Source organism: Protopterus annectens, chromosome 14.part0 (assembly GCF_019279795.1).
Source record: "Protopterus annectens isolate FY-2018-M chromosome 14.part0, PAN1.0, whole genome shotgun sequence".
In the NCBI taxonomy this organism is placed as follows: domain Eukaryota; kingdom Metazoa; phylum Chordata; order Ceratodontiformes; family Protopteridae; genus Protopterus; species Protopterus annectens.
In genome coordinates, this window is record NC_056748.1 from 1,101,074,043 (window position 1) to 1,101,090,204 (window position 16,162).

Here is a 16,162-nt window from a genome sequence, read left to right on the forward strand (position 1 = left end):
ATATTTTTATACCCCAAGTAGACTCCAGAGAATTTTTCCACAGGTAGATGGCAAATGTTGGAGGTATGATGGGGATGAAAGAGGTAATTGAACATATTTTCTGGCAGTGCGGTGAGTTGGTGGACTTTAAGGATTCCCTGCAAGGCGCACTGTCTGAGATGCTGGGTGGACAAATTGGTTGGACAAGGGAGATTATTTTTCTGAGCTGAGATACAGAATTGGAATTGTCTAGACATGGTAAAGCCTTGCTGTGTCCAATTATGGTGGCTGCCAAAAAAGTAATTACTAGAAAATGGAAATCAAAATCTAAACCAGCGATACTAGAAGTATTGAATAATAGTAACAGAGATAAATCAGCTGGAATTGTTCTTTAGAAAAGGGTAGGAGCAAACTAAATAGGAAATAAATGCGAATTGTGGGAACAATTCATACAGGGGAGGAATGAGGTTTAAAAGAAGGCAGGACTTGAGTTATGTAATGTTTGACTGAAAATGATTGGGTAGATTATAAGTGATGTGTAATGTTTGCAACTAGGAGTATGTCAGTATGGTTTGTGACGTAAAATGCTTGCAGCTAGGATTGTGCTGGTGAGTATTTTCATTTTATATAAATGTATACTTGCCTGTTTCGTAAATGATACTTTAATAAAGATGTTTCTTGTTTAAAAAAAAAAAAAAGGCAGGTATTGAATAATTTATGTAATGTTGCGTAGGTTATATGATGTGTAACAATAGATGTGAAATACAATGGTTATAAGCATGAACTTGTTAATACAGTTTGATTAGATTTATGTAAATGTAAAATGTCACAAGTGATAATTCAATAAAGGTGTTATAAAAAAAAACACATCAGTGTCAAAGCAATGAGAGCTCTTCTGTTTGCTCTTCAAGCATTTCATCCTCTTCATTTCTGGGCCCCTCAAGGTACTGACAGACAATACCACAGTGATTTGGTATGTCAACAAGTGAGGGGGGACAAGATCTCGTCTCCTGTGCAGGTTAGCACTTCAGTGCGGGAGCACGCTATCCAGTATCAAGTGGCACTTCAAGCAGTTTCCATTCCCTTAGGGCAGAACATTGTGGCAGACACTCTGAGCAGTTCCATATCACAATGCCATGAGTGGATGCTTCACAGGTATGTGTTTTTGGGTATTGTCCACCAGTGGGGTCCTCCTCAAGTAGATATATTTGCCTACCTCTAAACAGACAACTTCCTCTTTTTGTGCCAGAGCCCCATGTCCACGGTCTGGAAGTTGGGCACGCTCTCTTTTTCCTGGAATGGGATGTTCCTTTATGCCTTCCCTCCCATTCCAAAAGTCCTCTTCAAGATAAAGCAGGATGCTCCCAAAATCTTGCTGGCGACTCCTTCAGTCCAGACAGCATTGGTTCCCTCTTTTATAATTAGCCAAGGATAATCATCACAAGTTAACTCACAGGGTAGACCTATTCACACAAGACAAGGTATCTCTCGTCCATCGCCACCTCTCCACTCTTCAACTGACACTGTGGGTGATACGATTTTGATTCCATGTAGACAACTTTTTTCTGATTACATGCTCTGGGTCTTGCACTGGGTCAGGATACCAACTACTAGGAAATGCTACTTATACAAGTGTAAGATGTTTGCTACTTGGTGTCTTTCTCATAACCTGGATCCACTTTATGTGGATGTTCTTTGGTTCTCTCTCTTACCTGTGTGAATTGCTCAATGCTGGGTTGGCATGTTTTTCTTTTAAGGCCCACTTGTCAGCAATTTCTGCTTGTCTGCCTCTAACACCACTCTTTAGCCTCTAGATTTGAGGCTAAACAGTTTCTTATAGGCGCCCTTCATATTAGAACTCCCAGGAAGCCTGTCCCTCCTTCCTGGGACCTTAATTTTGTTTTGGAGAAATTGACCCAAACTCCTGAGCCTGCAGCTTCAGCTTCTTCATAGCATTGTTCTTGGAAGACTGTTTTTTTTATTGGCCCTTACTTCTGCCAGACTGGTGTCTGTGCTTCTAGCCTTTATGGGGTGTTCTTTTTAGTTTTCCATAAGGACAGTGTGCCCCTTCATACTAATCCTTCTTTTATACCCTAAGTGGTGAATTAGTCGTTTCTTAATCATTGTATTCATTTGCCTCCTTTTTCCCCTTTCTGCTAGTGAGAAGGTTTTGCACTGTTCAGATGTGCAGAGAGAACTCTGATTTTATTTGGATAAGACCAAAGCTTTTTGCAAATCTGAACAGCTTTTTGTTTTGTTTCATCCTAGATATTTAGGATTGGCTATTTCCAAGCAAACTGTTTTCTCTTCGATATCTAAAGTCATTTCTTCTTTTCATGGCAAGAGAATTCCTTTTGTTAAGGCTCATTCTACTAGGGCTGTGGCTTCTTGTGGTGTTTTTTTTTTCCAAAGGTTTAGATACTAACTCTGTTTTTGAGGCAGCTACCAGGACTTGCATACTTTTACCAAGCACTGTAAGTTGGATATATTATCCAGAGCTAGTGCTGGTTTTGCTAGGCCCCATCCTTCATGATTTCCTAGAGAGCTGTGCTGGTCCTTCCTCCCTCTCTCCTTCATGAGCTTTTGCACTCTCCCTATTGTAAGGAGTACTGCAACAGTGAAATGGAAGGACATAGTACAGTTGTGTAAAGTCTTACCATAACAGTAGATGTCCTCCTCTTCACTGTTGCAGTATTCACTCCCTCCCACCTTCCCCTGATTCTTTTCCCTTCTGGATGTATTTGTTACCTCTCTAATCGTTGGACTTGCATTCCTCTGGGGCTCTCATTTCTGTGGATGGTACGTCCAGATGTCACCTTTATGCCCTAAACTGTACGCAGGAAGAATACATGTTATGTACAACATACACTTGGCAACCTAAAGACTTTGTTAAACTGGCCAGACTCCAGGCCAACCTTGGCAGGAGTTCCCTTTTGTGAGGAGCACTGCGACAGTGAAGAGAAGGACATCTACCGTTATGGTAAGATTTTACACAACTATACTTCTCTGCAACCAGGCTTGTCAGTAATGCTGGCTTTTTGTTCTCTGCATCCTTCTGAATAATCAGATTTCTGTTAATATTGTCAAATGTCTGCCTTCCGTCTACAAATCCACTCTGATGTAGGTCTGTTTTGCTAATATAGACATAAATGTTTTGTAGTGGTGGTATAATGTTCTGTACCAAGCTAGATATGTGAGATTTTAACTGTTTTTAGGTAAACTACCACCACCACTTTCTTACAGATGTATGATTCCCCTTTCAAGATACTATTAAATTTCTTCAATATCCGTGTTAGGGCCCCCCCCCCAGTGTTCAGATTCTGTGGGTGTAGTTATGATATAGTTAACTTACCTGTGGTCTGACTGCCCATCACCACTTTTTCCTGATGTATATTTACAGTTTACTGTTGAACCTCTTACTCCATTGCATTTGGCAATCCCAGGTTTACCATGAAATTCTCCAACAGAATCGTATCCTGATAACCCTCATTTGTTTGTTTTGTAAAGACTTCTGTAAAATATCCATAATGTTTGCTAAATTCCTTTAGGGTCTTTTTATAATTTTCCTGGACTTTTGAGTTCCTTGTGCTAATGCTGTTTCCACTTTGTTTCCTTAACCTCTGTGCTAAAAGTTTTTGTGCTTTAGGGTTATTGTCCTAGAATAAGTGACACTTTTTCATACTTGTGCATGTTGTCCAAATATTTTCTGATCTCTCCTTGGCATCTTACTTGGGCCTCTTCCACGTAGATGAGGTTTCAGTAGTACAGGATGCCTGGGTGTCGCATGATAGTGTGAGTAATACCACTGTGGAATCAAAGCCGTAACAAAAAGGAACATGAACATCTGCACTCTATGCCTTAACTGTGAATGCCAAGGAGAACTCGTATTCCAAGAGTGTAGGTTAAGCTCTACAAGTAAGACACTAACCTTTCATGATTTTGTCTTACTATTTTCCCATATTTTAGCCATGGCTCTAAAGTCTCCTTGCACTGCTTTCAAAGCGTCAGCAATCTCTTCTGGCACTTCTTCCATCTTCTCTATTGCTTCATGAATTGTATGTACTGCCTACGTCTTAAATGTGCCCGCCTTTTAAATAAACAAACAGGTATGCAGCAATGCCCATTTCTTTTCTAATTACCTTTTAGTCCTTATCCTAACCTTTATAGGTGTGTGATCTGATATTGTAATTGGATATGCATTTATTCCTTCAAGTAATTAAGAATGCTGTGGCATTATGTAATATCTATCCAGGCTAGCCCTATTCTTACACTTGTGGGAATAAGTAAATTCCACTTGAGCACCTAAGGCTTCTTACTGCATCCTCCTGCAGGAATGCTTTCCTTCATTTCCTTGAGACTCTACATTCTGTAGTAAATGTGACCCTACTTTGGCCCTCTGATAAATCCTCATTACAGGCCATATTCCAGTATCACTTTGTATGCACGTTCCCTTGATGAGGACTTTTTCCTACCATTCTCCTCAGTTCTAGAACTGCAGTCCTGCGTATTCTGTGAAGTAATTCTGTTTCTAAACCAGTAGCCCCACACTGCCACAAGCTTTCCATGTCCATCCTTTCTCCTTCTGTTTTACTAAAGGAACCCCTTTCCCTAGTAATGTTATTACACCCACTTTCCCTGCCCCTGATATTCACTTGAGACTCTTTGTCAAGCTCACATGTTCACCCCTTCCTTAATGCTTCACAGCATAGCAATGTCCACCCTACGTCTGTGTATGTAAGATGATCTGTATACTCTCTGCTTTTTGTCCATACCTGCGCCACTCACATTCTTGTTTACATTTCAAGCATTACATAACTAACTCTTCTTTAGAAGATGGTGTTGAATGATGGTCATGAGGTGGTTATAGTAACAGAAACTTTGCTCTCTGAATATAATATGCCATTGAGTCTACCTGGATATAAAGCTTTTCATAGGATAAGGGAGCCAGGTAGAGGTGGAAGAGTTTATGTTCAAGGAAATTCAGTGTCTAATTTATCTAATAAGGATGGTAATTTGGGGAATTTCAGTCCATTTGGGTCATGGGGAGCAAGCTTGTAAAATGTCAGTTTTTGTAGGCCTCCACATTAAACTATTGGTGAATTGAAGGGTTTTTGTAAATCACTTGCAGGACTTTTTGAGGACAGCTGTGATATAACCCTGGCTGAGCCTGAAATTGCTCAGTACTGATCTGTGCAATACCCTGGTTAACAAAAAATTGGACTGAACAGAATTCATCAAAAGGTTTGGTAGGTGAGTTGGATGAAGTGCAAGTGTGGATTATTCCCAAATTGTAGCTTTCCCAATTAGATTTGTTAGTATTTTGGATATTGTCTGGGTTAGAAATTGAGTTAGTAGAGGATTATGTAGCATGTAAACAACTTTCAGGCTCTGATCATTTTGGTGTTTCCTGGACGTATGGGTTTTCTCTGTTGGTTCATACTGTGCCATCATGTGTGCATTTTTATAGAGCAGATTATGATAAGGCAAGAGTTATCGCTTTGGAATTGGATTGATGCGTTTGATACAGTTGATATTCAGGAAGCTTGTGAGAAGTTTTATGATTTTGTGTAAGTTGATTGAGCATGTGTTGTTAGTCCCTTTTTTCGGAAGAGAGGGATTTTACTTGAGGGGTACCTCTGGGCTCTGTTTAGGTCCACTGTTTGGAATTTTCATGGCTAGTTTTCCAAAAAATACTAAGGGTTGAATATTTAAATATGCAAATGATGTAAAGGCTGGTTCTGCAATTTCAGGTCTTAAAGATCAGTTTGTTCAGACATGCTTGGATAATTTAATTGGTTGGGTCACCGACAAATGGTAATGAAATGTAATGCCAAAAAGACATATGTTATACAGTTTGAGGAAGTGAGCCATAAATACCCATATGATTAGATAACATTAGCATTCAGGAGGTTAATGGAAGGGATACTGGTGTTAAAATCAATATTAGACTAGGATTTGGCCCACATGTACTTGATATTGACACATATTACAGTGAAATAAATTAGTCTTCAGAAGCCTGTTTGGTAGGGATAAGACTTTTGCACTTCCAGTCTATAAATCCATAGGTAGACTAATTGAGTATGGTGAGTCTAATCATGTGTATGATAGATTAGCTAAGCAGTTTAGGAAGAATACAAAGAGATTTTACAAGAAGGATATCCGGTATTAAAAGCAGGTCTCATTCATTGAATACTGTGAATAATTATTTTGTTGCTGGACTTTTTAGTGGGTCTCCTGTGCAGAATAATGTTTTTAACTGAAGGGCTTGTTTGTGGTGCAGTAGTATTCATTTATCTGTTAGGAAATTAGAATCTGTTAATTCTTTAAAAAAAATTGCATCAGTAGGTAGGTATGAAGGCAGATATTCCAGGTCTTTATGATTGCAAACCTCTTTGGCCTTTATCCATACATTGAACATTTCAGGTCAATATAAAAAAAATGCAGCCTGTTCCACTTTAACTTTCACAATATGTGACGTTTTTGCTGCGTAACCCTCCCACAAGTACATTACCATCCCATTGAGTGAGTGGCATTTCACTGGTTAGTAGAAAAATACTACAAAATGTTCGTGTTGCGAGAATGCACATTGTAATACCTTTTGTAACGTTATAACCTCCTTCCCAAATCCTGAAGTGCACACGCAATACAAATGGCTATAGTTAGTGTGAGTCTAAATACATACATAAATAACATAACATTCTCACACACACGCATACATGCACAGAGCTATAGCTCTTTACCACTTTTAATCTAAAACACCCAAGGTCAGCTGCGTAAAATATTAACAGCAAGAGAATGAAAACAATGTAACAGACAGAACTACACATGCACCAAGAAATATAATGACTGGCATACAGTGTAGTAACATAGGTGTAGCATTAGTAAATTAGAACTATATTAAAAACTTGAACTTCATGCACTCCTTGCTGATCTAGCCCCTGATATTCTGTGTCTCTCAGAGACCTGGTTAAAACCCTCCACTTCTGATAATGAAATACTTCCCCCTGGGTATAACATACACAGGCTGGACCAAGCATCCAGAAAAGGGGGTGGGGTAGCGGTACTATATAAATCTGATATGATTGTAACTACAGCTGTTACTCAACTGCCTCAGACCAATAATTCTGAAATCCTAGCTACCAAACTGAAACTTAATAACAGTAAACATATCTACATAATCTGTGTGTACATTCCCCCAGGTAATAATATAGCTACATTAGAAGACATCCTTCATTGGACATCCATCCACTACCCCCAAGAAACCATACTTCTCGGTGACCTTAATATTGACTGGAGAACTTCAAACATGTACCACTCATATTAACTTGCATTCATTCAAGCAAGTTATTAACACTCCAACTAGAACTGGTAAGCCCAACCAGAAAGAAAGTATACTTGATTGGGTACTCATTAACAATCACCCCAACCTGTATACATATGGTACTCTCTCTGATAGTCTAAGTGATCACCATCTCACATATATAATCAAGCAGAAAGTAAGCAACCCCAACCAACCTCTACTAAGACATGTCAGAAATAAAAAAAAATTTGATTTAACCAAATTCCAACTTGAACTAAAATCCTGCAATTGGTCTATGCTAAAACGCCTCCCCTTAGAAGAAGCAGTACAGTACTTCAACAAAAAATTCCTTGAGATTCTTGACTTTCATGCAGCCATCCGCTCTAAAAAAAACAAGCCAAAAACTGCACCGTGGCTCTCAAAAGAGACCAGGCTTAAAATTAAGCTCAGAGACAAAGCTTGGGCTTTATGGCGAACTACTAAACTCCCTCAGGATCAAATTGATTACAGGCAACTTAGGAATGAAACTAAAAAACGTATACTACTTGACAAAAAACAACACTACAGTAATCTACAATCCTCTAACCAAAATAACCCTCAAAAGTTCTGGGCTGGACTAAACAATCTAATACACCCTGGCAAAAAGACTACCCCTGTACCTGAGGCCCTCACCGATAAACCACTAGAAGTAGTTGCAGACAGTTTTAATCGCTTCTTCACTGAGACTATCCACACCCTAGCCAGCAACATGTCCCCTAGCCCCTACAGCCCAAACAGCTCCACCTCTAAAAATCTTCCACAATTTAGCTGCCATCCAATTGCTACATCATTTATCCATACCTTACTCAGAAAACTAAAACCTACCACACTCGCAGCTGACCAACTTCCAGCGGAATATCTACAAAAATCTGCTGACGCCATTGCCTATCCAATCTCAGTACTTATAAATCGCACATTAATAGAAGCTAATATTCCCAATATCTGGAAAATATCTTATGTCATCCCTCTCCATAAAGGGGGAGGCTCTACTGAACTATCCAATTATAGGCCAATAGCCATACTCTCCCCGCTAGCCAAAATAATGGAAAAATGTATCCAAAAACAGTTCATGCACCACTTAATAAACAACCATCTCCTGGCAGACACTCAACACGGCTTCAGACCTCACCACAGCACCACTACAGCCCTATTAGCCTTCTCTAACACCATTAACTTTCATCGTAATAACAACCATATTTCTTCAGCCCTATTCCTGGACCTGTTCAAAGCTTTTGATATGGTGGATCACCAACTATTGATCCATTCCCTAAAATCACTCTGTCTAGATCTAAAATCACTTCAATGGTTTGAGTCCTACCTAAGTGATAGACAACAAGCCGTACTCTGGCACTCTAAACTTTCCACCCTATTACCAAACAACCTGGGTGTTCCACAAGGGTCCATACTAGGTCCTCTGTTATTCTCCATCTTCATCAATGATCTTCACACTGCCATTCCTAAAGTTAACTGCATCCAATACGCAGACGACTCAACACTGATTTGCTCAGCTACATCCCCTACAGAGTTGCAGCTAAGTACCCAAACAACCTTCAACACGATAGAAAACTGGCTATCCAACCACCGCCTGATTCTAAACCCCAAAAAGACTAAAATGCTTATATTCCTACCAACACAAACGTCCCTCCCCATAAACTTCACAATCAAATCCAAAGATGGCACAATTATCTCTCCTGACCCATCTACTAAACTTCTAGGTGTCACTATTGACATCCACTTAAAGTTTGATCTACATGTTAACCAATTGATCAAAACCATCAATAAAAAACTAGGTTCACTGTACAGATTAAAGAACTTTCTAACTCCCATAGCCAAAGTAGCCATTGCTCGTTCTCATCTTCTCTCTACTCTCCTGTACGCATCCCCTCTTCTTTTAAATAACAATAAGTCTAATCTAAACAAACTTACTACCTGTTACAATCACATTGCCAGATTCGCCACTGGGCTCCCTTTTAGAACACATCACTGCATTAATCTAACTCAGCTTGGTTGGCTCGAACTTCCTAGTCTAGTGCTATACAACCAACTGATCATAGCCCACAAAATCATATACACCCCTGAAAACACCCCTTCACTCAAACACCTAGTCACCCTGCACAACAATCCACGACCACTTCGTTCTTCCAACAAAGTCCTCATCCAGACTTACAAAACTAATAACCTAGCCGGTGACTCTCTCCTGTCCAGCTCCCTAGGTAGAACCTGGAACCTTTTACCCCCTGAGATTACCTCAATTTCTTCCCTGAATCACTTCAAAGCCAAGCTCAAACTACACCTGGGGTCTAAAAGGTCCTGCTACTGTACCAAGCCTGGCTAATCCTCACTCTTCACAACGTATTTAGTCTTCATTCTATCCTTCTAACTAAAACATCTCACTCTCACTTACTAACGATGTAAGCTTGTGGTTCCTTTTACAATATTATTAATGTCAACTTCTGACTCCATGTTCTAAAATGTATTTTGTCGGTTCTTCAAGCAATCCTATACTTTTGTACATTGTTTTTGAATTTCTGTATGTTTTTGCTGCTTTTGTTGGAGCTTTTCTCCCCGGGCCTCCACTGAAAATGGACATATATCCAGTTGGACTATCCCGGTTAACAAATGTAAAATAAAATAAAAAATAAATAAAATAAACTTAGTTTACTATAGGATAATGACACTGTTGTACACTTTACAAGGAATTTACTGTGTTCTAATTTGCTTTTACTTTACTATAACTGCATTTATTTGGCTATTGTCTGACTGATTTATTGTGCTCCATTTGTATGTCGAAATTTGCTATAGACTGCAGAAAGCACCCAACTACTGCAGTCAGTCTACTCTGACAACTGCATCATTAGAATTCTAGGTCATGTGACATGGAATTAGGAAGAAATTGGACAGCTGCTTAGCCTACAGTAAATATCAGTACAATTTGACAATTTGTCTTTACTTAATAAGCATAGTTCCACTGATTTACCTGAAGTACAATCTGTTTTATAATCAGAAAGCCCACTTTTCATAATGAGAGCATAATTAAGCACCTGTCTTTAAGCAGTCTGTTACTTCCAGCTTCCCATGGATGGTGGTAAACCTGACATTTTCCCTCCTCTCTATTCCACATCAACCGTTTTTTGGAACCGTTTCTTTCCGTCAGTCTTTCCTTAATTTCCATTTCTAACTTCTGCAGCTTGAGTGATACATCAGCATGATTAATTGCTTCCTTTTTTCCCATTCTGTCCTCATTTGATTGTCTGTAGTCTTCTGTCATCCCACTTGTGTTAAAGAACTTCAAATGTATTTGAAGAGATAATCACCAAAGCTTTTGGAGCTCCTACCTTATGTCTGAGCCATTGCCTGGTATGCATTCCACTGAGTCTTGCCGGAGTCCTTGTCTAATGCATTTCTGCTTTCCCGTTTTCTTCCTTTTGTCTTTTTTTCTCCCTGATTTTTCTTGGTTGACATCAGACAGTGATCTTCATCCAGGGTCTAAATTTAAACCAAATTGATTTCTTTTACTGGCTTTTTTTTCCCAGCAGGTATCGGTTTCCCTACAGGGAATGCCAGTTAACATGCTTCTCAGTCGCTGGCCATCTTGGAAGCCCAAATTATTGAACTGTATTATTGCTAGTAGCATTGTCCAGAATTCAGTGATTTGTGTAAGTTACATTCATGTAAAAGCACAGATGTAATGGTTATTAACTTTGTTTTACTGTAACCTAAATATAAATATTGATTTAAGCTATAACTTTGAAGGTAATCTGAAAATGTTGTTTTGACAAGTTGTTACTGCTGCTTGGCCTGGAATGTGGGTGAAGATGAAATTTGGACGAGTTCACTTAACCATTTGCTAAGCAAATCCTGCAGGACTGCCTGACATTGCAAATTACTCAGGCTTCCAATAAATTTTCCATTTTGCAGATATTTACTTCTCTGTCTAGTGAAATGCATTTATTGGGCAGAAATAATTTTCACTGGCTTGATCATACCTTATAAGTCAGGCAGTTGTATGATTATGAGCATCAGTTTTTCCAAATTAGTATGTTTGTTTCACATATGTTCATCATGACACTCTGGGGGGGTTGTGGCCTGGAGTCAGCAGGTCATGCAGCTAGAAGGAGTTTTACATCTCCAGCCATCCTCAGAATATCTCCACAGTACAAGATTTAAACTTCATTACTGACAGGTTCGCACACATAACTACTTGTTTGCCAATGTTTAAGTTCTTACTTTGGAAGATGCATTTTCGTCTGGCCATCACCACTGCTCATAAGATCTTGATACTGCAGGCTATTGGGTAGGGAGCCATGACTGGCCTTCTGCAGTGTTTACTGTTCATTCACAAGACTAGCACATATCCTTTTAAAGTGATTTCTGTGCTGCCATGCAGTCCATTTACCTTTTTTTTTTCTGTGATGAAAAACCGGAGCGAGAGACTTTTAATACTGGCTGTTTGGCACAGGTTGGCTATTTAGGAATGCTGAACTGACATATTTCTCCTTTCCTGTAGCGAGTGAAAGGCTGGCAGTTCTAAGTAAATCCTTTCCAACTGGCCAGCTGTCTTATTTTGCCATTGCAAAACTCATCCATTGGGAAATGCTGCTGTAAAGAACCTGCTGTTATGGGGGCATGGCTGCGTCTAGTGCTTAAAGAATATATCCATTATAAGCACACAGTTCTTGTTTCACATGTTTATCCAGCATTAGTGCATCTCCCAAAATGACTCCTGTGGCATGTGTGCTTGCTTCAGAAGTTATGCTTGGATTTTTGGCTGTTCTCTTGTCCCATGCATCCTGGTAGTTTTTCTACTTTGAGTCAAACCACTGACCCACAAGGATGGGGCCCTGCTGTTTTATGTCAGCAGTTTGATTTTTTTAAGAAGATGCTCTGTGATGGGTCCCACATCCTACATGCCCTGCCGACATCTCCTTTGTATGGATGGACCTTCTTGCCTCTAATTTGGAAATTCTGTTTTTTTGCATGTATACACTTCTACATTACTTGTAAATATAGTAGACATCATCTTTGTTTACGGTGATTTCTGGAAAATGTGTTTTGTGTTTGAGCACAAACTTATGTGGAGCCAATGGCTAAGACACATGGTTACACTTTTGCACATGTCCATACATGTAGTAGCAGTTGGGAGGGAGTTTTTAAGGGAAAAAATTGCCAGATTTTTATCTGTTGTAAAAAATTAACCTGGTGATCCTTCATGGAGAGGTTCCTTTAGAGATCAGCAGATATATTAAAAAATGTTGATATCAGTCTTGTTTTAAGTATTTGTTTGTGGTGTGTGTTAGCAAGTCTTTTTAATTAAGTTTGCTAGACAAGAAGAAATTAACTTTCATGATTTGACTGTGATTTTCTTTTGATTGATATTTGTTTTAGGTGCCTATCTCCTTACTTTAAAGGACACCTTTTTCGATCGAGCCAAAGCATGTCAGATTGTTGCTTCGATCCTTGTTGGGAAAGATGAGAAGATAAAGATAGCTCTACCACCTCCTTCTATTCTGAAAGTATGTAATGATTTCAGATCCTTAATTTCCTTTTAAGAGGATGTAACATTTTGTTGCTAATGCAGAATGAGAATAAATTAATATACATGTTGCTCACAAGTTTGCTCGCACATGTTTGACCTAGTCTGTGGCAGCTGTTCATTATATTGAGAAATACCTTTGTTTTTCCTTGAACTTTTATTTAGTACACTTTGATAACCATTTTGCTTCAGCTAGACAGACCCCATATATCGAGGGTACCCAAAATGAAGAGATTTGCATAACGCTAACATGCAAGATTAAATTTTAACTTGTAGCTTAGTCATATTACTGTGATATAAACTGAATAAATATATATACCTGTACAATAAAAACTCTTCCCATATTCTTAAATGATAGTATCCCTAATTAGAAATGTTCACAGTAGTGTATCATGAAATATGAAGAAAACTATTGCATGGCAGCAAATCTCATTTTTATTGCATAGATAATTTCTAGTAAAGGCTTCGTAGTTACTTGTGAGTACAATGTAATTGTATGTGTAAAGAGTTCAGTGTGATGAATGTGTTTCTTTTACACTGATTTATGCCCTTGAGAGTCCTGGCACAATATTGGAATTCCTATTGTAACAAAGAAGTATGGTTCATGAGTTGCTGCGATTGGCTAGATTGTTCTAGCCTACTTTTAAATACACCATTCCCTTACTTTGTACAACACAGAGGACTGTGGATTTTTCTTTGCATATCATGGTCAGGGGTTCATAGTGTTTAGAGACGGAGACTTCCTTCCCAGTGTCTGGATGTATGTGGGATGGTTGAGTGTTGATTATAGTGTACTGGAGTATCTGTTCTCTAGTAGTACAAATGGAGGTTGAGTGTAGGACTTCTGTAACTGGAATTTGGACAGTTCATAATGTCGCTTACAAAATGTCCACTGCACCCAGTGTTGTACTCGCACAGTAGCCTCAGTGAATTTTTATTAGATCTCTCTGTACTTCCTATAATGTTTGGTTATACTTTCACCTGTTATCTGTATGTCTCACTAGGCAGCACATCAAAACTGCTGACACTATGATGACGATGATGATGGGCTTTTTAGTCCAGTAAGTCGTTGTGGTACTGCATCTGTACCTATCTGCTTTAAGTAACCATAAATATGTTTCAGCTGTTTACTACTGCAGAACATTTTATCTATTGAATTTAGCTTTGTAGATTGATTATTTTTTTGGAATTTAGCTTTGCGGATTACTTTTTTGTTTTTCTTATGCAGTTTTGTATATAAATGCCTGAAAGCATTAAAGTTAATGGCACTGTACAATTGGACTTTTCTGCTAAATTAGAAAGCATGTTCATGTACTTATTTGACAAGCATTATGAAAAACAGCTACCATTACTGTGCGCTTGCCCTGATGCCACATAGCACAATTGACTGTGGTGGTGGTGCTGCGGTAGCATTGTCGCCTCACAGTAAGATGTTGTCCTGTTCGATTCTCAGCTAGAGCGTCTTCTGTGTGGAGACATGCGTGAATGGGCGTACCTTCGTTGAAGGTTGTGCGTCAGGGCCGGCAACTCGGCATGTAAAAATCTACTGCCAATCATTAGTGGACCGGAGTTCCGCTGAGGCGACCCCTAACCAGGAAAAGCCGAAAGACACAACTATTTGGTTTACAATTACTGTACTTGGAACCACTCATCTGGGCAGTCTTCAGCTTGTGCTCTGCAGTTTGAGTGTTACAGTATATGTTTCTTATTGCTGCTCACTAGTTAGGAAGAGACTAAATTAACCTATTCAGTAAAGCTATCTGATTTTAAATGTGCAACTTGTTAATGATTACTTCATTCTTGGATGTTGCTGTCACTTTTTATTTGTGATTCTGAAAACTCTAGTAGTCACGTCTCACTTTTTAAATTGTATTTATTTTTATTTAACATTTGTTTACCAGGAATGTCCGACTTGAAATAAGATTAGGCACAATCAGGAGATTGTCAGTATGCCTGCAGACCAAGTAGTCAAATGACCAGGGCTACTCAAAAGAATCTATCATATATACTTGAGGTGCTGTGAGAAAACCGAAAACAGTGATTCCCCTCTAATTTCCAATTAGAATTATCAGAAGTTAGTGTGCAATCTGACTCCGTCCGTGTCAGAACTGTAATTATTGCCATTCTAGTGGTGGTAACGTTTCAGTATTGTTGTTCTAGGAGTATGTTTAAGTAGCTAATTCCTTGCAATAAATTAATAAAACAGTTTGAACAAAACTGCACTAACAAAAATGCTTCTTTTAGAAAACTGTGCGTTTATCAGTTAATATCCTTTATTTTAGCACATCAGCAGACAGATGAGCGCTGTGTTACACTGAATATTCGTTTGGTTATTTATACTTGTACATAAAACAGTTCATTAGCATTCAGGAAAATTAGGATTTACATTAAGTTTCTTTCAATTGGCCGAAAACTGTGTTAATAACTAACTATTGGCTGAAGGGCTAACCAGTGCTTAGCAGTTTGGAGGGGGTGTGTTCTACCAATGAGGAGTTAGAGTTGTAGGGGTCCAGTCTATAGGGAGCTGGGTTTATCTGGTGAATGGCAGCCTCATCTGTGGACACCGAAGTCCCTTCTGGAGTAAAAACGGAGAGATGCAAGAGTAAAAACAAGTTTTTAAGTAAAAATAAAAATAATTAAACAGGAATCCAAAAGATGTTGGTCTGATGTCCATTCTTATAAAACGTCTGTCCCTAAATTGCCGTTAGAAATCCTAGGGTGAGCCTTATGTTATCAATTCATATTTTGGCGTGGGTTGGATAGTTTCAGAGTATGGAGCTAGATCAAGGGTGAGGAGCGAGACTGTAATTGAGTTAAGCCTAACGTCCCAAATTAACATGTTTGAGCCTTTGTGGGGGCCGGTCAGCACGAGAGTGGGGGCATTTCGGGTGTAGTTAAATTGAAATAAGTAAAAAAGGTTTTAAAACTTAATGATCCTTCTGCAATATGTTCAAAGTATGACCCAGTATTCCTTCGGTGATATTGAAGTTTGGGTGCAATTAGAAATGGTAAGGAGGAGTATAGAATGTATGGGGAATTGGAAAAATCGGAAATGGGAAAGGTGAGCCTAAAATTAACAAGTGGTGCAGAAACTAGCCTAGTGCTAATCGAGATCCTGGATGTATGGGACAATGTTTTTTTATGTATTTATATGGGTATGCCTACTTGTACCATGGCACTAGGGAGAGATTAGTAAGGTTATATTTATTTAGGAGCTGTAGATTTCCAAAACGCCAGCTTATCCGAAAAGGAAAATTAAGGTTTCATTTTATTGGCGGAAAAAACAGTAAAACAAAGTCCATTTGTCAGAA

At 38.9% G+C, this 16,162-nt stretch overlaps 1 protein-coding gene across 1 annotated transcript in view; it reads left to right on the top strand.

Moving 5' to 3' along the window:
* The window catches only part of POLR3A (RNA polymerase III subunit A), a 1,593,947-nt gene that overhangs the window by 788,625 nt on the left and 789,160 nt on the right, over positions 1-16,162 (top strand). Inside the window, exon 13 of the mRNA XM_044055661.1 lies at positions 12,704-12,831. Within this exon, the coding sequence (XP_043911596.1) occupies positions 12,704-12,831 (128 nt within the window). The remainder of the gene's footprint in view (positions 1-12,703; positions 12,832-16,162) is intronic.